Source organism: Limanda limanda, chromosome 11 (genome assembly GCF_963576545.1).
Source record: "Limanda limanda chromosome 11, fLimLim1.1, whole genome shotgun sequence".
Taxonomy (NCBI): Eukaryota; Metazoa; Chordata; class Actinopteri; order Pleuronectiformes; family Pleuronectidae; genus Limanda; species Limanda limanda.
This window is the reverse complement of record NC_083646.1, coordinates 1,501,204-1,524,490: the sequence shown is the minus strand read 5'-3', so window position 1 is coordinate 1,524,490 and position 23,287 is coordinate 1,501,204. Positions and strand designations below refer to the sequence as shown.

Here is a 23,287-nt window from a genome sequence, read left to right as displayed (position 1 = left end):
CACGCACACACACACAAACACAAACACACACACACACTCTCTCACACACACACACACTCTCTCTCTCGCACACACACACACACACACACGCACACACCATCTCACACACACACACACACGCTCTCTCTCTCACACAGACACACACACACACACACACACACACACACACACTCTCTCTCTCACACACACACACACACACTCTCTCTCACACACACACAAACACTCTCTCTCACACACACAATCTCTCACACACACACACACACTCTCTCTCACACACAGACACACACACACACACACACACACACACACTATCTCACACATACACACACACACTCTCTCTCTCACACACACACTCTCTCTCACACACACACACACACACACACACTATCTCACACACACACACACACACTCTCTCTCACACACAGACACGCACACACACCCTGGGAGTTTGACGGGTCAGTATCTAGCTCTGAACTCTTCTGGACAGATGCTCCAGATGTTGCACCCGATCTGCTGCAGCTCCTCCCTCAGCTCGGGGGCCACAGCCTCTGATGCTTCTACTCCCACAGGGATCACTCTGTGTTTCACCTTCCACATCTGTCCCAGATGTTCCTTCAGTCCCTTCCATCTTCTGTCCTCTGTCCACCAACATTAGATCCTGTTCGTCAGTCTGGAATCTGAAGTCCCACACTGTACCACTTCTGAAATAGGCAAACACACAACACTGCAAACAAACAGAAACTGTCATTGTGTAATTAATATAATGAACAAAAAAGGGAATTTATACCAGTATTTAAAGACCAAAAGCAAAATATTACATTAGAACATTTGTTAGTAAAGACATGAATGAATAAACATCATATTCTAATGAACTATTCAAGACAAACAGGACTATATACACAATGTTTATACATGTGTACATGTTATAATTATAATTATAATTATTATATTATTATTATTATATATACTGTTGCTGCCATTATTACTATATACTGCTATTATATTTGTATAATTACTATCATATATAAATATATATTATGTTATATTATATACTATATATACTGTACTATTTTTATATACTGTCTAACAATAACATTACCATCATATCATCAGTACTATTACCATCATCTTGCCACAGCACCTTATCTACCTGTTTATCTTGTTCTTCTGTTTTTTATTCTTTCTACCTCAATATTTTTTATTTTATTCTATTGTATTTTATTGTATTCAAGTATACCGGCTGCTATGACGACTTAATTTCCCTTCGGGGATGAATAAAGTTATCTATCTATCTATCTATCTATCTATCTATCTATCTATCTATCTATCTATCTATCTATCTATCTATCTATCTATCTATCTATCTATCTATCTATCTATCTATCTATCTATCTATCTATCTATCTATCTATCTATCTATCTATCTATCTATCTATCTATCTATCTATCTATCTATCTATCTATCTATCTATCTATCTATCTAAAGTTCTACTGCTCCTCACTCCTCAGTCCAGAAGGTGGCAGTAATGCACCTACAGGCTGGTTCGCCCACCACAGAAGAAGAATTTGCGAGACGCACCCGGATGTACCCGGACACATGCGGAAGTAGCCGTTAGCTTCGGTGGCTAAAAGCTAAACGCAACAACTGTTTGTGGGATTAAAATCCAAACCCTCGTCATGTGTTAGCATCGCTTCTTCTCACCGGGAGATTCCACGTCTCTCTGAAAGCTGCGTTGTCTCTTTAGCGTCCTCATGTTAGCCGAGGCGTCCGCAGTACGTGATCCGGGGACATTCACCCCGAGTCTGTCCCCGGATCAGCAGAGAGACGTGGCGAAGAGGATCACCGCGTTCCTGTCTCAGTACCGACACCTGTCCGACACCTACAGGATCGTACGTATCACTAACCCTAAACCCCAGCGGATGTCTGTTGTTGTAGTACCTCCGTCCGCCGCCAGGACCGCCACTCCAGTTTCCCTGGCAACAGAGCATCAGCCTCATCGCGTATTGGATTGTGTGTAAACGTTGTAACCGCATTTAAACAGTGGTGTATAAAGTACTTGGAAGCCATACTTGAGTAAAAGTACAGATATCTTACCTGAAAGTGACTTCGGTAAAGGTAAAAGTCTCCCGTCAGAAAATGACTTGAGTAAAAGTCTTAAAGTAGCTCATATTAAATGTACCTAAGTATCAAAAGTATATGGTGTTGAAATTTAGTATCAAAAGTAAAAGTACAAGTACCAAAATTAAAATTCAAAGTGCTTTTTATAGTAGGTCTAAGACGTAATTTAAAAGTTGATATGATCGAACGTGATTGAACGTGTAACATCAAACATTGGCGACTTCCTGTTGCGTTTTCCGTTACGTTCCGCCATAACGTCTTTTTTTGTTTCTAGGTATATATACTTATATATACCAGTTCCACAAAAAGAGGAACTTTTGTTGTACTGTTCCTTAAGAAAAAAAATGAAAAAGCAGCACCAACCATCCAAAGTAACGAGTCAGTTTTGAGTAAGAAGTAGAAAGTACAGAAATTTGTCTTCAAATGTAACGAGTAAAACTAAAAAGTCGTCAGGAAAATAAATACTCAAGTAAAGTACAGATATGTGAAAAATCTACTTAAGTACAGGAACAAAGTATTTGTACTTTGTTACTTCCCACCACTGCATTTAAAGCGTGTCTCCGTTGATTCTGCGAAGGCTGCGTTAGGAGACCAGTCGAGTCGAAGCTTCAGGACGACAGCTGCTTCCTCTGCTGCTCCGTCCCAGTGAGAGTCTCCAGGACCTTCTGAGGACTTTCTCCAGCCTGTCCCCTTGATTCAAGTCCACAGAAAGTCCAACTGAGACAGTGTGAGACGTCTCGAGTGTAGCTGCTTTCAGACCCGCACTGAACTCTGAACGTCCTCAGCAAAACTCTCCGGACGAGGTTCATGTATGAACGCAAATATCCCAGTGAGGGCCTCAGAATGAGAATCAGAAGAATCAGGAGTTTCTACGAACTTTATTCTAGAGAAAGTCACGTCACTCGCGTAGAAAACACAAAGATGTCCTGAGAGTTTGAGGTGATAAGAGCCGACTCCAGTAACCAGGAGCTGTAACACAATCACATCGCACTAAACTTGTAGTAAACAGAGACACACAATCGTTGTTTGTTTGCCTCAGAACCATAGACTGTATATATAAATATGTATAAATATATGTATGGCTCAGAACCCAGAATGAGGAGAGAGAGCTGCGTTCATCCCCAGGACTTCAGAGTTTGTGGTGTAACCGTCATGTGCTGTCGTCCCTCAGGAGTTCTTCACTGAGGATCTCTGGCACACGTTACCCAGCAGCTGGCAGGCCGCGCTGCAGGACCTGACCTACCCACAGGTCGCCGACCTCTTACTGGACGTGACACATGGAGACAGGAGGTGAATAACTGTTTTTACACTCTCTGGTCAAAGTAAGTGTTAGGGAAGTAATGCAGGAAACGGGAGAAACAGAAGCACAGAGCCGCTCCAGGTTAATGTGTTATACCAAAACTTTACAGTAAAGCACAGGGATCTCTCACTGACTAAATATTGAAATCAGTTTGTATTTTTTTTAGATGATTAGATTAGATTCAACTTTATTGTCATTAGCACAGTACAAGTACATATGCAACGAAATGCAGTTAGCGTCTAACCAGAAGTGCAAAAAAGGCAGTAAAAGTGCAGAGTATCGTGCATATTAAAGTGAAAAATGTAATAAATAAGATCTGTACAGTACAAATATATATGAAATATTTCAGTATTAACAGGAATTGTAAGATATACGGACGATGAATACACTATGAGCAGGATAAAAATAAATATATATAAATATGAATACACTATAGGCGGGATAATACAGTAATAAAAACATATTTCGGCCCCTTGTTGAATTTGTTATCAGTAAACGACTCTAGAATAATGTCAGCAGTGATACTAATAACCACGGACTCGTGTTGTGACAGGTATCCTACCGCCTGGCCCCTGTCGCTGTTGGCCTTCCGTGCCACCGCTCACGCTCTGGCGTTTCCCAGAGAGTGCAGGCGGGAGCGAGCCGGCCCGGTGGAACCCGAGCAGCGCCAGAAGAACCGGAGTCAGCGCTCGCTGCTGGACCACATCTTCAGGAAGCACGTCAAGCCCAAGAAGCAGTACGAGATCGACAAGCTGGGCACGGTACACACAGGGTTCATACGGTCATGGAAAACCTGGAAAAGTCATGGAATTTTAAAATGTTTTTTTCCAGGCCTGGAAAAGTCATGGAAAAAAATATTCTCCCAAAAGTTTTGGAAAAGTCATGGAAATTTGTTATATTCATTTTTTCATGTGGTTCATTTTAGGGATGGGCATAATTAATAGGCGATCGATTAATTGATTGTTAAGAATTTCGTAAATGACATTTTTTCATCGATGAAAACTATTGCATGTTCGCTATGTGGCAGGAGGCCGGAATATCCGAGTTGCCCTGAATATAAAAATATTAATGATTAATCGAAAATCGATCGTTAATTCTCCCGACAATCGATTAAGACAATTTAATCGAATGCCCATCCCTAGTTCATTTACGCTGAGTTTTAAATAATTCATATGCTTTTAAAGAAATACTCTCAAAATATAGTCAGGCATACTTGGGTTTGTGTCATTTAAGGTTTACTGTCTGCCTTGCAATTCTCATTGTAAGTTTGAATACTACATTTTGTCACTTTTTCGCGTATACACCGAGATTTCAGAAAATGTTCGGTCATGGAAATTTGGTTTAAAGTCATGGAAAAGTCATGGAAATCCATTGGTAAAAATGTGTATGAACCCTGTACACAACTGCCTGGTTCTAATGGGAATTCCAATTGAACTTAATAGTTTCTCTTCCGTCTTGGATCCCCAGCTGGTGAAGCAGCTGTGTGACCTCACCGGCTGCAGCCGGGTGGTGGACGTCGGCTCTGGACAGGTATTATTTCAACCAAGGCAAGGCAGTTTTATTTATAAAGCACATTTCATACATAGTGATGAAGTGAAGAACGTTAAAAACAACACAGACACAAAATTAAAAGACATTTAAAATCACAATGCACAGTTACAAACAATTTTCAAGATTAAAAGAGGTAAAACAAAAGAATAAGGTAAATCGTTATCAGCTTGTTTTCATCAAAGTCCATGAAATCCTGTCTCTGCTGTGAACAGGGTCACCTGACTCGCTTCCTCTCCTTTGGACTCGGGTTGTCCGTGACCGCCATCGAGGCTGATGGGGCCCTGGTCGCCATGGCGTCCAAGTTTGATGAGCAGTTGCTCTTGGCGTTGGAGAAGCAGAAGAAGGTTGGAGCTTTGCTGCAGTTGATAACATATGATCACATGACCCCTCACGTACACCAGGCACGAGCGTGTAAACAGGAGGAAGCATTTACTGCTATTGAGTGAATATCATCTGGTCTCCTCCATGTTAACAGTTGTGTCCTTGTAAAATACAGAGTTTCACTGAACAGCAGCTGTTAGCAAAGACAACCGGGTCAGAGACACTTGTGATTGGTTCTCCATGTTGTTTCTACTCTGGCGTCATGTTATAGGAGCGTAAAAATTTATAATAAACATCTTTCTTCTTCCCAGAACGTCTTGTCTCAGCTTCCAGCGCCACAGTCCCCTCCCCGCCACGTGGCAGGATGGGTGAACCCCAAGGAATCATGGGAGCTTTTCATTAAGCAGCTGAGTCCAGCAGAGTGTTCCAGTGAAGATCCTCCGGCTCCATGTGGACCGGAGCCACTTCAGGGGCGTTCCCATGACTCAGCAGACTCTCAGGACTTTGAATCTCCATCAGAACTCCAGCCAAGCCAGAATGAGTCTGGAGATCAGTCAGGTCCTGGAACCTGCAGCCCATGCACCCCCCCTGTCTGTCAGGAGGAGCTTGTTCCTAAAGATCATCCAGACTTCATCCTGACCGGGCTCCATGCCTGCGGAGACCTCAGCGCCACCCTCCTCCGCCTCTTCGTCAGCTGCCCGTACGCTCGTGGCATCACCTCCGTGGCGTGCTGCTACATGAAGATCACCACTGCAGAGAACCCCCCCCACCCGGGACTGGTTGAACCAGCCACTCCACCGACGCCGGGTCGGGAATCAGGTCCCTCGGAGCTCGGTTACCCTATGAGCTCCTGGGTGGGGGGGCTGTCGGGACATCAGCTGTCCTATCAGGCGCGAGAGGGGGCGTGTCACGCCACGGAGGACTACGTGCTGAGGCTCCGGGAGGAGGGCGAGCAGCTGAGGATGCACTGTTACCGGGCGATGCTGGAGACGTTCATCAGGGACAAGAGGCCGGATCTACGCCGAGCAGGAATCCAGACCATAAAGAAAGCTCACCTGTTACCATTCACAGAGTGAGTAACTCCAGGAACTGTGAGTAAAGATGGACGACTCCTGAAGTGAAGCCAAAACATCTCGTTCACCCCCTGGTGGCTGGCTGCGGTATGGGTCATAAACCCTGCCTCCTCCATGTTAGTACATAGAACAGGGACCAAAATACAAAAAATCCAAGTGGACGTTAAATAAATGTTTCTGTCATTTTAGGTCGTTCTTATCACAATGTTTGTGTTTCTGATCAGTTTGGTTTTAATTAGTTATTTAATGATATATAAAACAGGATATTCAAGATAATTAAACCACAAAATAACAGCAGATTAAATTCATACAAGCGTCCCAGTGATGACAGAAGGGTTGAGAGAGGAAAGTGTCTCATATACAAACTGTTTAATGCTCAAGGCCACTGTTTCCTTGGTGTCCATCATGTCCTCTCCCAGGTACGCCCAGCTGGGTCTGGCTCGGGTCAGCCTGCCACACGAGTTACCCCTGGACCCGGGGCGGGTGGAGACCATGCTGAAGCAGCAGGGCAGGGTGGTGGTGTACTCCAGCTTGGCGCTGCTGCTGGCTCCGGTGGTGGAGACGCTGGTGCTGCTGGACAGGATCATCTACCTGCAGGAGAACGGTGAGCAGGACGACATGTTGCCTGCTGCACGACTGATTCCCCTTCCTCTGTAACCGGAGCTTCTCCTCTGTGCAGGTGTGGACAGTCAGCTGGTCGCTCTGTTCCAGCCAAACTTCTCTCCCAGGAACCTTGTGCTGGTGGCTCGGAAGCACCGTGAATAGGGAGGAGAGGAAGTGAGAGTCTCTGGTCAAACTTCAGATTTCCCTCTGTGGTGGAAGAGGTCACACTTGAAAATGAAAGATGAAGAGTTCTACTTTAGGTGGCACTGTCTCAGCTGCCGAAACATTTTTACCGTGGAGCCGTTCAGATGTTCAGCTTCGAAGGAACATGCTGGAAATCTGAAGAACCTGAATGCTGGACACACAATGAACGTGGACTGTGTTGAATCCAGGCAGGAGCTTTCAGACCGTCCTGTGGTCGTCACGTTTCCTGCACCACAGAACAGGAGCAGGTGCGTGTTTGGATCCTTCGGGATGGTTTTAGTTTGTGCCGCTATTTTTGCTTGTTTTTATGTTGTTGTATTTTTTTTATTCCATTATCTTCCTGCTTTAAACCCGTGCTGGAGAATCCTGTTCTGTGCTTTATTGGACGTGGACCACAAAGCAATTCACAAAACCTGTGTTTCTAATTTCAGGCCCAGCAGCATGACGACTGTGTGTAAATGAAAACAGACGAAACTCTTTCACGGTTTTTTTCGCTCAGTTTGTGGTGAAAACAGTCGGAGATGAAGCTGTTGTGTTTACAAATGTGAATAAAAGTCCAGTTTTGTCCATAACTAGCCTCATCATTTCTGATACACTCACACGTGACTAGGGTTGCAAAATTCCGGGAATATTCAAAGTTGGAAACTTTCCATGGGAATTAACGGGAATAAACTGGAAATGTTGTGGGTAATTTATACTAACTGTATTTACCTTGTCATATACAGACATAAATATAAACATTTTGTTTTGTCATAGGCTGATTTGAGTCCTGAGGAAACTTTGGGCACTTGACTATATGCTTCTGCATCGTTGTGTCATTCTTAACATAGGTCTTTGCACAGTATTTGCAAATGTACACAGCCTTTCCTTCTACATTGGATGGGGTGAAATGTCTCCACACATGAGAGAGTGCACGTGGCATTGTTCTGTAGAATAAGATGAGAAAAAAGTTTGTAAAAAAACACTAATGCAATGCCAGAGATATAAATAGTTAGGCAAACAATTGGAATCGTCTGTAAACATCATTTAATATTGATGGATAAATGAATGGAAATAGGCTAGATGAACAGATGAACAATCCTCAATCAGCATGCTAATATTCCCAAAATTCCCGAGCTTAATATTCCCGTGGAAAGTTTCCGGAAAGTTTCCGCCCCTTTGCAACCCTACACGTGACTAATAACATGTATTATATCTACAGGGTCATTTTTATATACATTACCTTTTGTGATTTAAATGCTCAGAGCAGGTTTTACTTGAAACATATAGTTGTTGTTGAGGATGGTGATATTTAATTCCCCTCCACTCAAAAGCAGTGATTCTTACATGATCTTTGGATAAGAAAGTCACCACCTTGTCTTTTCAATGCTGTCTTACTGTTCGTCCGCTTGTGTAAAAGAATCCACTCTTATGTTTTGGGAATCTGAGTTCCAGACAACGCGGAGGACTGGTGTTACAGAAACATGCAACAAACAAGGTTTCAGTGCTGAAGTACCTTCCTTCCAGAAGTCAGAGTTATTGCGCCAGATTTATGCAACAAATCCCCCCCCCCCCCCCCCCCCCCAAGGTTCTACAGAAAACACATGATCACAACCAGATGTTGAGACTCGTACACAGCTCAGGTCCCTCGCTCTGAATTCCTCAGAACAGGGCGGCTGCTCTGAGACCAGTTTGGGCCTCACTTTGCGTCCAGCATCTCGTTGGCATGTGGCTCCCCAGTGGTCCGGAATCAGTTCCACGTTTGTAGAAACTCCATTCGCAGACTCGTACTCCACCTCCAGAGAGGAGAGCAGATGTCTGAGGCTTTGTGAAACTGCAGCAGAGTTGCTGAGGTTCCAGAGAGCTATGAAGTGTTTCATCCTGGTGGTTGTGGGACTGCTGCTGTCGCCTGAGCCAGCACACAGCGTCAGAGATGACCGGTCAAACTGCAAGCCGGTGACAGCCAGCTTCTGTCAAGGAGTGGGCTACACCACCACCCTCCACCCGACTGGAGTCACTGGCTACAGCCTGCAGCAGATTGGTCAGATCGTGGAGACGGCGTGTTCTCCAGCAGTCGCCACACTGATGTGTCGCGTGGTTGTCCCAGAATGCAGCTCAGCAGACGACAGCCGGCTGAAGCCGTGCCGAGCTCTGTGTGAGAAGGTCAAGAGCGACTGCGACTCTGCGATCAGAACCAAGCGCCTGTCGTGGCCCACGAGGCTCCGGTGTGAAGCTCTACCAGAGTCCAGCTGCGTGCAGGTGAGTGTGACAGGACGGGGGAATCGAGCGGGTATATCAGTGTTTGGAGAATATTCAAAGGGTTTTGGGAAACGTCCTTTTTTGCTTTGTTGCTGATATTTAAATGAGAGGATGGTTACCGCTCATTAACTGGATTCGTAGTTATTGTGTAATCTTGTTTACAAACAGAGCAACCAACAAACAAATGAAAAAGGCGAAAACAACCTCTTTGGGAAAGTTAATAAAGAATCCTGAATCTTAAGGTTCACACCGTGCAAGATTCAAGATTCAAGATTTTTTATTGTCAAATGAACAGAGATAACATGAAGGAGTCACTGTCAATGAAATGCTTGGGTCACACACCAGGGCCGGGTCTAGGCAGGGGCAAGAGGGGGCCTGGCCCCCTCAAATAAATGTTGTGCCCCCTCAAACTAAATCCCAATTTATAATAATAATAATATAATAAAGCACAATGCCCCCTCAAGATTTGTGGCTGCCCCCTCATACATGCCTGTCTAGACCCGGCCCTGTCACACACTCTCTTTAAGCAATGCTCAGTAATTTCAACCCCAAAAAATAAAATAAAAAAAGAAATAGTATAAAATAGAATAAAAAAAAGAATAAAATAGAATAACAATGAAATAGAATATCAAAAATTTTAAATAGAAAATAAAATATATACATCTAAATATCTATCTTTACAGATGGTGCATGTGGTCATATGGAACCCACAGAGCCACTTTGAATAACGTAGGTAAACGGGACAATTGTGGTTGTTGAAAACTGCAGAAGTAAGAATTTAGATTTTTCAGAAATGGTTAATTTTTGTTTTCTGTTCTTCCAGGGTCTGCAGCCCAGGGTCAGTCCAACTCCTCCGGCAACATGTCAGACCATCAGCTCCACATTCTGCTCAGACTTACTCTACACAGAAACCATATTGCCCAACCTTCTTGGCCACAGAACCCAGGAGGAGGCGAACCTGGAAGTTCATCAGTTTTTCCCCCTGGTGCGGGTGGGCTGCTCCTCTCGTCTGAAGCCGTTCCTCTGCTCCCTCTTCACTCCTCAGTGTGTGGCAGGGAAGGCTCGGCCTCCCTGCAGGACGGACTGTGAGCAGGCTCGCTCCGGCTGTGAGTCCCTGATGAACAAGTTTGGCTTCGTATGGCCTGAAAACTTCATGTGTGACACAATGACCACAGCATCCTGTGAACAGGTAAGTCTTCCCTGTTTGACCCAAACATGTGGACAAACGGATGTTAACTGAGGATGTTCTGATCCAGCTTCCTGATACAGTGACACTACTGAGAACCGATCCCACACTGGGCTCTTTAGGGACCGCAGTGGAATCGTGCTGATTTCGAAACAGAAACCTCACCATGACTCAGTGAGTGTTTCCAGAAATTCATAAAGACAGATATTATGAAACTGGACCTAATGTGCTCATCTCAGCTGCCTGTGGCCACTGGACAGAATCACGACTCCGGTTATGAGGCCTTGTTTCACTTAGATTTGCTCTGCTTGTGCTCAAACTGTGCGCTTGCACTCAGATATTTTGTTGCTTGCACTCAGATATTTTGTTGCTTGCACTCAGATTTCCTACCTGGACAAATCAGTCTGTCAACACCTAACCTGGCATTCTATTGGTTGGGAAATTCTGACAATCTCCCTGAACAAAAGATCTGAATGCAGAGGAAAAACTCCAAGAACAGACGTGTCAAGCTGGAGCGAAGGAAACCTGTGTGTAGGCGCAGAGTTTGAGCACAAGCAGAGCCAAGCAAAGCACATTCAAGGGGCTATTTGAGTGCAAGTGTGACGGTCTGTGCTTGTACTGCTGCTCTTTTCACTCATCTCTCATGACTCAGGCTTGGTAGAACAATTAAACTTTATTCTCTGTAACCACAAATGGAACACAATCATTCGGTGTAGTGGAAACTGCATCTCTCTGACACGTGATCGTATAGATTTGCCTTAAACTACTATAAACAAACATACCTGTAATCACAAATGGAACACAATCATCTATAAAAGAAAAGTTACAAAAAATGCATATTATTAAACACTAAATTAACCATAATTAACTAAAACACTGACAGACAGAATGGACACAACTTACTCGGTGTAGTGGAAACTGCATCTGAAGGAAAAAAGAGGTTTTCTCCCGCTAATCCCCACTAATCCCCGGAAGTTCCTGTTGTGGCCCTTCAAAATAAAATAAACACGGCAAAATAAAAGAAATACACAAAAAACAATGACTGCAGTTCCAAGTTGAACAGGATTTTAACAATTAACATATTTACCCCGTTACACAAGCACAGGGTTTGAGTGCAATTATTACACAACCTGAAGGTGAATCAGTCCTGCTCTTGAATAAAGAGCAAGTGTCACACAGATGAATGCTGGACGGACACATCCTGGTCAAAGTTTCTGTTTGAAAGGTCATGGAAGCGCTGCAGTAACAGAGTGTACATGCACTCGTGAGAAATGAAAACTACAGGAGTGACACAATAGTTGATAATTTACTGAATTGCGTTTCTGTTCGCACATCCAGGGTCAAGACAGCGTCGACGCCCAGACCTCGCTCGCCACCTGTCAGACCATCACGGTGCCGCTCTGCAGCGACCTCCCTTACACCGACACCGCGCTGCCCAACGTCTTCGACCACAAAACCCAGACGGAGGCAGATCTGGAACTACAACACTTTTATCCTCTGGTGAAAGTGAAGTGCTCCCCTCACCTGAAGCCTTTCCTCTGCTCCGTCTACACCCCCGAGTGTGTGGCAGGGAGGGTCCGCCCCCCCTGCAGGACGCTCTGCGAGCAGGCCCGGTCCGGCTGCGAGTCCCTGATGAACAGATTCGGCTTCACGTGGCCGGAGAAGCTCAGATGTGAAGCGTTTACTACGGAATCCTGTGAACACGTGAGTCTGCTCTTTATAACAACGTTAATCCTGATGTGTCCATAACCTGGGGGGGGAGAATATCTGGGTGATCATTCAAAGTGTTGTTTATTGAACATGACCAGGAATATGCCTTACTTACATACTATATAACTAACTAACTAACTAACTTACTGACTGACTGACTGACTGACTGACTGACTAACTAACTAACTGACTAACTAACTAACTTACTGACTGACTGACTGACTAACTTACTGACTAACAAACCAACTAACTAACTAACTAACTGACTGACTGACTGACTGACTGACTAACAAACCAACTAACTAACTAACTAACTAACTAACTAACTAACTGACTAACTAACTAACTAACTAACTAACTAACTGACTGACTGACTGACTGACTAACTTACTGACTGACTGACTGACTGACTGACTAACTTACTGACTAACAAACCAACTAACTAACTAACTGACTAACTAACTAACTGACTGACTGACTGACTAACTTACTGACTGACTGACTGACTGACTAACTTACTGACTAACAAACCAACTAACTAACTAACTGAATAACTAACTAACAAACTAACTAACTAACTAACTGACTGACTGACTGACTAACTTACTGACTGACTGACTAACTAACTAACTAACTAACTAACTGACTGACTAACTAACTTACTGACTGACTGACTGACTAACTTACTGACTAACAAACTAACTAACTAACTAACTGACTAACTAACTAACTAACTAACTGACTGACTGACTGACTGACTAACTAACTAACTAACTAACTGACTAACTAACTAACTAACTAACTAACTGATTGACTGACTGACTTACTGACTAACTAACTGACTGACTGACTGACTGACTGACTGACTGACTAACTAACTAACTGACTGACTAACTAACTGACTGACTAACTGACTAACTGACTAACTGACTAACTAACTAACTAACTAACTGACTGATTGACTTACTGACTAACTAACTAACTAACTAACTAACTAACTTTCTAACTAACTAACTTACTAACTAACTAACTAACTAACTAACTAACTAACTAACTAACTAACTTACTGACTAACTAACTAACTAACTAACTAAATAACTAACTAACTAACTAACTAACTAACTAACTAACTAACTAACTAACTAACTGATTGACTGACTGACTTACTGACTAACTAACTAACTGACTGACTGACTGACTGACTGACTGACTAACTAACTGACTGACTGACTAACTGACTAACTAACTAACTAACTGACTGATTGACTTACTGACTAACTAACTAACTAACTAACTAACTAACTAACTAACTAACTAACTAACTTACTGACTAACTAACTAACTAACTAACTAACTTACTAACTAACTAACTAACTAACTAACTAACTAACTAGCTACTCCTCAGTTGTGGTAGGAACGTCTCTTGCGGATCTCCCTGTTAAAGCTTAAACACGATACACAAACATAAAAGACACAAACTACAATATATTACAACACTATATCAACAAAAAGGTTCAATTTAAGAAGAAGCAGCTGGAAGTCATTGTTTATGTTTTATCACTCGTCACTCGTAATGGATCCTGATAATTATTGTCGGAACTAAAGCATGATTTTACAATTGTGGTGAAGACAACTCCCATGATTCCACACTTCTTCACGACATCTTCAAACTATATATTTTGTGTTGACTGAGATCGAGAGACCCCTAGTGGCCGAAGTTATATATACCTCGTTTACACCAAAATTAGCAGGTAAATGCAGGTTTTTGTTATCGCAGGTAAACCAGCTAAAAGAGATGTTGACTCCCATCGACAGAAGAGTTTGACTTTCTGTTTCTTTATTTTCCTTTCCCATCTTGTTCGTACGGTTTTGCAAACTGAGGCTGTCTCTCACCTCCCTACCTGAGGAGTGCGCCCCCTGGTGGTCACGTCGTACAGAACCTTCTCTCTCGCAGGTCACATGACAGTGTGCACCTGTGTGTTGTTTCAGTACGGAGTGGGCAGCAGTGGGGGGATCTGTGAGCCCATCACCATCCCGATGTGTGAGGGTCTGTCCTACAACCAGACCATCAGCCCCAACCTGCTCGGGCACACCACTCAAAGAGAAGCAGTCATGAAGATGTCCTTCTTCAACTCCATCGTGCAAACCGTGTGCTCGGTGGACATACGCCTCTTCCTGTGCAGAGTGTACGCCCCCCAGTGTGTGTCTGGGGAGGTGCAGCGGCCCTGCAGGTCTTTCTGTGAGCGAGCCAAACGAGGCTGTGAGGGGCTGATGAACAGTTTCGGAGTTTCCTGGCCGGCTGAGCTGCAGTGTGACTTATTCCCAGAGGAAAGGTGTATATCAGTAAGTCCCGGGCAATTTATCAAAGAATTCTGTGAAGTACAAAATACAGTTTTCAATCAGAACATTATCTAAATGCTGCATCAATGGATTTTGCTGACCATCTATATTCACCTGACATCTTCCCTTTCTCTTCTGTTACAGGAAGACAGCAGGTCTGAGGTATTTATAATGTTTAGATAAAACCTTGTTGTACTCACTGTATTTCACCACAGAGTTAAAGGTCGGACTTACAGTCTTGTGTGAAACTTGTTTCCTGTTCCCAACAGACGCTGAATGCAGAAGCCGTTCTCACTAAGCTGAACGCTGGCGGCTTCACTGTTCGTGGCAAATGTCCGTTTTCTTCCCACTAATTCTGACTCTTATCTCATGTGAATGACAAATGTTGAACCTCGATCCGTTCTTCCTCGTTCTAGCCTTGAGTCTGAAGACGGCCCGTCTGCTGTTGGCTCTCATGGATGTATCCTTCAGAACCTTCCCTCTTTTCTCATGAGCTGTGGTTCAATTCAGAGGCTGCACCGATGAAAAGACTGTAAATAAAGATCCATGACGGCTCCGGGAAAGTGAAGCCAAAGTGTCTCAATTGCCCCCTGGTGGTGGCTTTTCACACTGATTTATGTTCGGGTGCAGTTCAAGATGGCAGTGATCGAATCAGAGATATTTTGGCTCCAAGATCCGGATAGTAGGAGGAAGTGGAAACCTGTCATCCATCTTAATTTTGCTGTCAACTGTCCAAAGAGTACGGCATATCAAAAATCATGTGTAGAATGATTCATGACTTCCTTCATCTCCCAAGTTTTGTTTCCCCAGTCGAATCCTTACGACTAAAAACCTGAGAATTCAAGTAAACCAGCAGTTTAGACCAAAATACCCCAAAATGTTATTGTGTCTTAATGTTTTATTCAGAGTATTGTACAACAAGAGGGAATCTGGATGAATATATCATATTTGTCTGTAATATACGCCGCTTTGCAATCATGTGTTGAGCTGTAGAATTTCCATTTATTTGAGCTCTTTAACAGCACATTCAGTCGGACAACACTGGAGACCTGGATGTGCTGGAGCTCTTCAAGCTGGAGCATTATGTGGCCATCATCAGGAGGGAGTACGTGGAGAGCTACGAGAGCAGGAACCCCTCCTCCGTCACTCAAACCCAAATGGAGAAAGCTCTGTCTGTCCACGGTAAATACACAAGAAACACACAAAATACACAAATCAGCATTTATCTTCTAACACGTCTCAATTCTGCCATTTTAACAGAAATAAGACATTACAAATATGTGAAAGCTAAAGATAGAATGAAGATAAGACAACTGCCTGAGTTAATCACCTGGTTTCTTTTGTCACTCAGACTTCAGTTTAGACGATGGAACCTTTCAAACTCTGTGGCGCGAACACGGCTCCCGAGGTGGGATCGACTACGATGAGTACGTGGCGCTCCTCACCAGACTCCAGATCCTCAGAGGTAAGTACCAGCAGGTAGAGAGAGACGTCCTCACAGACACGTGGGACATGAAGGACAAGGACGAAGGTCAGAGCAGCACAGCAGGGAACAGGGAGGACACCAGCGGTGGAGGAGACGTTTAGTTCAGACAAGAGCGCTCAAGGAAAAATCAAAGTTATGTTAGTAAATATGTACTTTCATGTAAATATGGACTTTAAGTATTGAGAGTAAAGGCCTTTGCACATCAACAGAGACGTCACGAAATACAAAGGAAGATGGAACCAAACCAAAAATGTAATAACCTGGACTCATTGGAATTCTATCACCGAAGTCAAAACTTGCATTGACTTGCAGAGTGAGCCTCTGCTAGTGAGACGGTCTAATACATCATAACTACATCAGTATGGAGCCTCTGCCGCGTTTCTGTTTCTGCAGATACAAATATTCTCCCCATCGTTTAGTCTTAATCACTTCTATTGCTGTTGTGTAATCTTGCTCATAAGCAGACCAACAAACAAACAAACCACCAAACAACATAATGTAGTGGAGTTGGAAGTGAAAATGATCTAAAAATAAATCTACTGAAGTAGAGATGCATGGAACATGAACTTCTTCCAGTAAAGTAGTAGGTAAACGTACTTTGTTAGATTCAATCATGGCTGAAACAGGAAGTTTGTGACCACATTTGGTGTAAAAATCCAGATTCCACTTTCATATTTGCCAACAGAATATTTTGTGTTTCAGGTCGTTTCAAGGCCCACCTGCTGAGTCTGCCATGTGACTGCCAGGTCGCCAGCTTCTCTTTCAAGCAGGTGACAATGTTTGGATTCATCTCATCAGATTCTTTGAAACCTCCATCATATCGACGCCTCTTGTGATAATCTCGCTTGGCTAAACTGCTTTGATGATGTTCAAGTTTCAGGAATTAAACTCTTTCATTTATATTTTGCTTGATTAATGTTATATCACTGACAAAGTGACACCTTTTAAATCTTAAGTTATTGAAGGTTACTTGTGTTATTTACACGTTGTTTTCTTTCTCTCTTTTCAGTTCTTGAAATCAGCCATAATCTGAGAATCAAGTCCGAGCTGTCAGGACAAATCTCTACGTAAAGCAAAGCGTCACCGTGAAGATGCAGAAATGTTCAACATGAGGCTTCGTCCTTTTCATGCCTGAAGTTTGAATTGTGTCACTGTGTTGTCAGTGATGCTAAAATTGTATTTTCAAATCAAATAAAAAGCCATTTGTAAAATTGTTACTCATATTAAAACTACAATTCTGCAAACTTCTCCTGCTTCTTCGTCGCTCTTTGAATCTGATGAAATGAAATGTTTGAGTGACAAACCAGTGTGTGTCTGTGTTAGTGGGTTAAAGCGGAAACACGCCCCCCCCCCCCCCCCCCCAACACAATTTTATTTTCAGTTTCATTTTCCTTGAAAGGAAAGGCGACTCCCAGTGCTCCTGTTGGTTTCACCCTGAGCTGTGTCTCCGTCTCCAGCTCCAATCTGATCCACTTCTCCACTGAAGGTAATTCCTGTGATCTCCTGTAAAATGCTTTCATGTTCAATGTACGTTAACTTTGAGGAGGCAGTGGACATGGTACACAGACACACACATGTAGTGTAGATAACACACGTTGGATCAGGTCTCTAACCAGTGATTCTGCTGTGGCTCCTCCCACTGAAGTGACAGTGATATGTCAGGTAAAGTCTTAATGTGGTTGAACTCACTCATTATCTGAATTTGCATTCACTTTAAAAACACAAAGGTTCTGTTTTTCTGAGATAACTCTAATCTAGTGTTTTGATGAAGTTACACTTGTTCATCTACGTGTAACTGCTGCACTCTGAGACAGTCTTGTGTTTGGCAACGTTTCTTCTATTAGTGATATGACGTGTAGAGAACTGTCAGACTCTCCTTCTGTATAAATATCAGTGAACTACAAAAGACTAACATACGAAATATTTGAATTATGGACAAAAATGAAAATTATATTTCCTTTATCCATCATATCCCCATAAAATGCATAATATGTACCATACATAATCATGTCGTGCAGTATTTATAAAACGTTATTATATTGTTATGATCGGAATTTCAGAGATAATTATCTAAGAAAAACAGACAATCCCCCCCCCCCCCCCCCCCCAAGTGAATGCAATACACTTCTGTGCAACAGAGGTTAGAATCAGATTGTTTTGCTTGTTCCAGAAGACATGTCGCCTCCTCTTCCTCCTCCTCTTCCTCCTCCTCTTCCTCCTCCTCCTCCTCTCCCTCCTGCTCCTCCTCCTCCTGCTCCTCCTCCTCTTCCTCCTCCTCTTCCTCCTCCTCCTCCTCTTCCTCCTCCTGCTCCTCCTCCTCTTCCTCCTCCTCTTCCTCCTCCTCCTCCTCTTCCTCCTCCTGCTCCTCCTCCTCCTCCTCCTCCTCCTCCTCCTCCTCCTCCTCCTCCTCCTCCTCCTGCTCCTGCTCCTGCTCCTCCTCCTCCTCCTGTTCCTCCTCCTCCTCCTGTTCCTCCTCCTCATCCTCCTTCTGCTCTTCCTCCTCCTCCTCCTCCTCCTCCTCCTCCTCCTTCTTCTGGTTTTCACCTCTAACCTTTTCTCATACATTAAGAATTTATTATCTGATTATTACCACTTGATTTTTGAATTCCTTCCTTTAACTGATCCTGAAACTCAGTTATTTCTTGTCTGATTGTTTTGAATCACATGTTTAGATTCTGTATCGTCTCCTCAAACTCTCAATCTGCTTCACAGATGGATCCAGTTAATGATGTCGTACTGCTGTGCTTTAATTTAATCTCTAATGAGGAAATCCATCCAACAATGGGATGTTCACATAGTGACATGGGGCCATGTGCAACAATCCCCGTTGTTGCAGGGACGGCCTCAGTGAATGCTGCTGCAGCGATGGCCTTTGTTCCTCCTGGTCTTCTTCTGTGTAAGTAGCAGTTAAGGAAAAAAACCATCAGCTCCTCTTACTGGTCTAGAAATATTTACCATCATCCTCTCTTTCCTCATTTCGCATGTTTAAACTAGTCTTCCCCTTCTTCCCTACAGACGGAATGGTTGGAAGCCTGCTGAGCCCCTGGTGGAGCAAGGATGAAATCAAGGATGAAATCAAGGATGAAATCAAGGCTGAAATCAAGGATGAAATCAAGGATGAAATCAAGGATGAAATCAAGGATGAAATCAAGGATGAAATCTGGGATGAAATCAAGTTAGAAATCAAACTATCTCAGATCATGATGGTGCTCAGTGCTCAGGAGAAGCAGAAGCTTTATAATCATATCGTAAACGTCGAGGTCCTGAACGACATACAGTGGACAGATTTTGTCGACCTGTTAACTCAGGTGTATACTCAGCCCAGAATGAAGCGGCAGATTCTCGAAACTCTCATACCGTTTTTAAAAAAAATGTATGGAGGCTTTGTAAAGAGGCTTCAGGGACTTCATTAAAAGTAAAATCCCAGTGCAGTTTGTGTGGTGTTGATTCTTTTCATAAGAACATAGTTAGGTGTTAGCTTAAATTGTACTTTCAAATCAAATTAAAAGCCCTTTTGTGAAATTGTTACATCTCATATTAAAACTACAGTTCTGCAAACTTCTCCTGTATCTTCGTCGCTCTTTGAATCTGATGAAATGAAATATTTGAGTGACAAACCAGTGTGTGAAACTCAGTTATTTCTTGTCTGATTGTTTTGAATCACATGTTTAGATTCTGTATCGTCTCCTCAAACTCTCAATCTGCTTCACAGATGGGTCGAGTTGATGATGTCATACAGCTGTGCTGTTATTTAATCTCTAATGAGGAAATCCAACCCACAATGGCAAGTTCAGTTGGTGCCGTGGGGACCGTTACATCGATGGCCGGTGCTGGAGCGATGGCCTTTGGTCCTGTTGGTCTTCTTGTGGGTAAGTAGCGGTTAAGAAAAAACAGATCAGCTCCTCTTACTTGTCAAAAAATATTTACCATCATCACATTTGAGACGAGAGAGCGACTGTTGGACTCATCAATATCCTCTCTTTCCTCATTTTGTATGTTTAAACTCTTCTTCTCCTTCCTCCCTTCAGGCGGAATGGTTGGAACGGTGCTGACCTGCATGCGGAGCAAGGATGATGTCAAATCGCTGCCTCAGAACTTAATGGACCTCAGTGATCAGGAGAAGGAGGATCTTTATAATCATCTCAGGCATGTCCTGAGAAACCTTCAGTGGAGAGATTTTGCCGACCTGTTTTCTCAGGTGTTGAAGCAGTCCAGCCTGAAGCAGCAGATTCTCAGAGCTCTCATCCAGTATTTCAAAATGATGTGATCTGTTTGTAATGAGGCTTCAGGGACTTCATTAAAGTAAAATCCAGTGCAGTTTGTGTGGTGTTGATTCTTTTCATAAGAACATAGTTTAGTGTGAAGCATATTTAAGGTTGTATATTTAATATCCATCAAGGGAACCACGGATCGAACACGTTACCGGCAGCAACAAGATCATCTGCTCTGCGTTTGTGAGGTAAAAATAAATAAAAGGTTGTCAATTAGATTCTGAGTCAACCTGGGGTTTAGCAGATTTCATCAGAAGTGATTTGAGAAACGACCTCAGAGGTGAAGAGCAGCTGATTTGAGGTCGTCACATGAGGAGAAACACCTGCAGTCTGTTCCACAGCAACTTGGAAGATGAACAACTTCTGTACAGATGACAAATCAAATATCAACAGTCGATAATGTCCATTAATCTGCTTGTTAAGCAAGAATACGCAGAAGCTACAGGAAGGACTTCCAGGAAACTTTGCGGGAGGATGTGTTGTGGGTCAGGGAAGTGGTGCTGGGTCATTTTCTAAAACATGTGTCTGTGCTAATATCTATAAACAGGTGAAATGGATCTGGATGGCTGCTCTGATGCTGTCAAACAAATCAAGTATCTTTATTTGAGTACTGAACTTTAATGAGTTATTGTAAAGGAACCAGTATTTAACCATATCAGAGACTTTGGTTAAAGGAAACCAGGTTTACAGGTGACAGGAAACATCTCCTCGAGGCAGACGCCAGAATGAGACTTGTGTTCAAGACTCGAAAACACACAAGAGCAGGAAGCAGAACAAACATGAACACAACAGGAAACATGTGACAAACTAAGACAGGAAGCACTAACAAAAGGTCTGGAAGGGACTGCAGACAAACCAAATCCTTCTGACCTGGAGAAGAAAGATCAAAACCTCTTTCACAGCTTTGAGTTGAATAAAGAAAATAAAGTTCAACTGACTCACAAACAGGAGGATGAGTGAGGAGTGAGGCTGGTGAACATGCTAAGCTAATGATCACCTGAAGATGGCGCTGGTGTGCAGGTGTTTACTGGCTTTGGAAAGTCTTTGTGTCTGAAGAGTTTTACAGTCGACTGAGTTTATATATGTATGTGTGTATACATACATATATATATGTGTGTGTATACATATACAAACAGAAAAACTGAAAATGATAAAGATAGATTAAATAAAGATGGATCAAATACTGGAAGAGGAGCAAGAAAATCCATGAAATAAAAAGTTGTGTTTTACAGAAAAATATTGAATTAAAAAATGAATAATAAACTGTCAAACACATAAATAGAGAGATTTTTAAATGACAATATTAATTCAGTTAATAGCCCAAGAGCCGGTCTGGAGTTACACGCAGGTCTGCAGGGAACAAGAACAAAGAGAACAAGATGTCTCACTGTGGGTTTTTGTTCTCACTTATATTATAATTTAAAAGCCAGAACCAGAAGACCTTCAACAGGGATCGTGTGATGAAGGCAGATCTGATAAATAAGCAAGACCAAGGACTTTATAAACCAATGAAAGGTTATTAAAATGAATGCTGAAGCATCCAGCGCAGTGACTTGGACGACATACGAGTTATGAAGCAGCTGGAGATGAATTATGTCCAGAACTCAGATCATCACAGCAGCTTGTGGAGTCTCTGCGTCGGCCTGAGAGAGTCACTCTCTGCTCATGCTCCTCACGTGAGGAAATCCTGTCTAATCCGATTCCTCATCTGTGATTTATCAAAGTTCAAAATGAGAAGTAGAGACTGTCAAACACCCGGTAGACACGCTACATGTTTATTAACTTCACACATGATCACATGTACAGTTACTGAGGTGAAGGCAGAGACATGTTTAACGTTTAGTATGAAATGGAATGTTACAGTGACATCTTAATCTCGTAAATACAAGAGATATAATAAAAAGTTAAAGACGGCGGGTCCATATAACGATCACATGCTGTTAAGGGGAGAATGTGATGTTTCTGCTGTGGTTCCTCTTCAGACGCCCATGGTGACCTGGATGAACTGGAGACAGAGAAACACGCAGCGTTATTCAATGATATAAACACAGGACTGATGTTTTGTGTGTGTGGTTGTGTGGTTGTGTGGTTGTGTGCGTGTGTGTGCAGCAGAATCTGTGAGACCTACGTCATCGTACTGAAACGCGGCGCAACCAGTTTGGGTTGTGTCTCTTCTTCTGAACTGATCTGGAAAATAAAAGCACATTGATCAGGATTTTTTCCAGATTCTGAGCCTTGTGGTGACGGCAGAATCTTAACCACATGTTAATTTACACAAATCTGAACACTGATCAGCTGCATTTATCAAACGTTGGCAGCAGGTTTTAGTTTCCTGGGCCACTCACCCGTCAGGATGCGCAGTCGGATGCAGCAGCTCAGGAACTCGTCGAAGGTGATCCTGCCGTTCAGGCTGTAGCGCTTCATGATGATGTTCAGCGCCTGAGGACTCAAACCGTAGCCTGCACACAAACACAATCCACTTCACACTCTTGTCATATTTATTCTATGCAAGATTATGATTTTATTACTGTAAAATCACAACTTTATACTTTTAAATATGTTTTGTTCTTGTAAAATTTACAACTTTTTTCCTGTGAAAGTACGTTTTCACAAACCAAAGCTGGCAACGGCCTTCTGCAGCTCCTGGCCATCCACGCTTCCACTGCGGTCCTGGCCAACACACACGTCTCTCTTTTTAGTAGTTTGTCCTGACTCTTGTTGAGGGTGAAGGACAGAGGATGTCTCACCATGTTAAAGCTCTATGAGACAAACTGTGATTTGTGAATATGGGCTATACAAATAAAATTTGATTGATTGATTGATTGATTGATATATGCAGCAATCCTGAGATTAAATTCAATACTTTTCAAGACCTTTTTCAAGAC

The 23,287-nt window shown here is 42.9% G+C and overlaps 2 protein-coding genes and 1 long non-coding RNA gene across 4 annotated transcripts; 2 read left to right on the top strand and 1 right to left on the bottom strand.

The window, feature by feature from the left end:
• The first annotated feature begins 1,587 nt into the window (after nucleotides 1-1,587).
• Nucleotides 1,588-7,724, top strand: mettl25b (methyltransferase like 25B). The gene is made up of 8 exons (XM_061081376.1): nucleotides 1,588-1,890; nucleotides 3,291-3,409; nucleotides 3,973-4,180; nucleotides 4,887-4,949; nucleotides 5,183-5,314; nucleotides 5,603-6,363; nucleotides 6,784-6,968; nucleotides 7,044-7,724. The coding sequence occupies exons 1-8, from the start codon at nucleotides 1,753-1,755 to the stop codon at nucleotides 7,127-7,129; spliced, it is 1,692 nt and encodes a 563-aa protein (XP_060937359.1). The 5' UTR covers nucleotides 1,588-1,752; the 3' UTR covers nucleotides 7,130-7,724.
• A 9,802-nt stretch (nucleotides 7,725-17,526) lies between these two features.
• Nucleotides 17,527-20,436, top strand: LOC133014448 (protein C19orf12 homolog). Of its 2 annotated transcripts, none has more exons than XR_009681452.1 (3): nucleotides 17,527-17,617; nucleotides 18,844-19,027; nucleotides 19,147-19,557. XR_009681452.1 is itself a non-coding variant. In XM_061081691.1 (3 exons), the coding sequence occupies exons 2-3, from the start codon at nucleotides 19,844-19,846 to the stop codon at nucleotides 20,396-20,398; spliced, it is 396 nt and encodes a 131-aa protein (XP_060937674.1). In that variant the 5' UTR covers nucleotides 17,527-17,617; the 3' UTR covers nucleotides 20,399-20,436. The 2 variants fall into 2 exon arrangements, 1 of the variants encoding a protein (XP_060937674.1); XM_061081691.1 differs by lacking the exons at nucleotides 18,844-19,027; nucleotides 19,147-19,557 and adding exons at nucleotides 19,844-20,000; nucleotides 20,160-20,436.
• Nucleotides 20,437-22,163: 1,727 nt separating this feature from the next.
• Nucleotides 22,164-23,081, bottom strand: LOC133014400 (uncharacterized). Its single transcript, XR_009681449.1, has 4 exons — nucleotides 23,018-23,081; nucleotides 22,748-22,861; nucleotides 22,531-22,589; nucleotides 22,164-22,407 (listed from the first exon to the last, which is right to left on the bottom strand). It is a non-coding gene; the product is annotated as an uncharacterized LOC133014400 (long non-coding RNA).
• Between the last annotated feature and the right edge of the window lie 206 nt (nucleotides 23,082-23,287).

Excerpts from the sequence above, each read along its gene's own strand:
- mettl25b (XM_061081376.1), top strand. The coding sequence starts at position 1,753 with ATGTTAGCCGAGGCGTCCGCAGTACGTGATCCGGGGACATTCACCCCG. Across the intron at positions 4,181-4,886 it reads AGATCGACAAGCTGGGCACG|CTGGTGAAGCAGCTGTGTGA; the intron begins GTACACACAGGG and ends TTGGATCCCCAG. Across the intron at positions 4,950-5,182 it reads TGGACGTCGGCTCTGGACAG|GGTCACCTGACTCGCTTCCT; the intron begins GTATTATTTCAA and ends TGCTGTGAACAG.
- LOC133014448 (XM_061081691.1), top strand. The coding sequence starts at position 19,844 with ATGGGTCGAGTTGATGATGTCATACAGCTGTGCTGTTATTTAATCTCT. Across the intron at positions 20,001-20,159 it reads TCCTGTTGGTCTTCTTGTGG|GCGGAATGGTTGGAACGGTG; the intron begins GTAAGTAGCGGT and ends TCCTCCCTTCAG.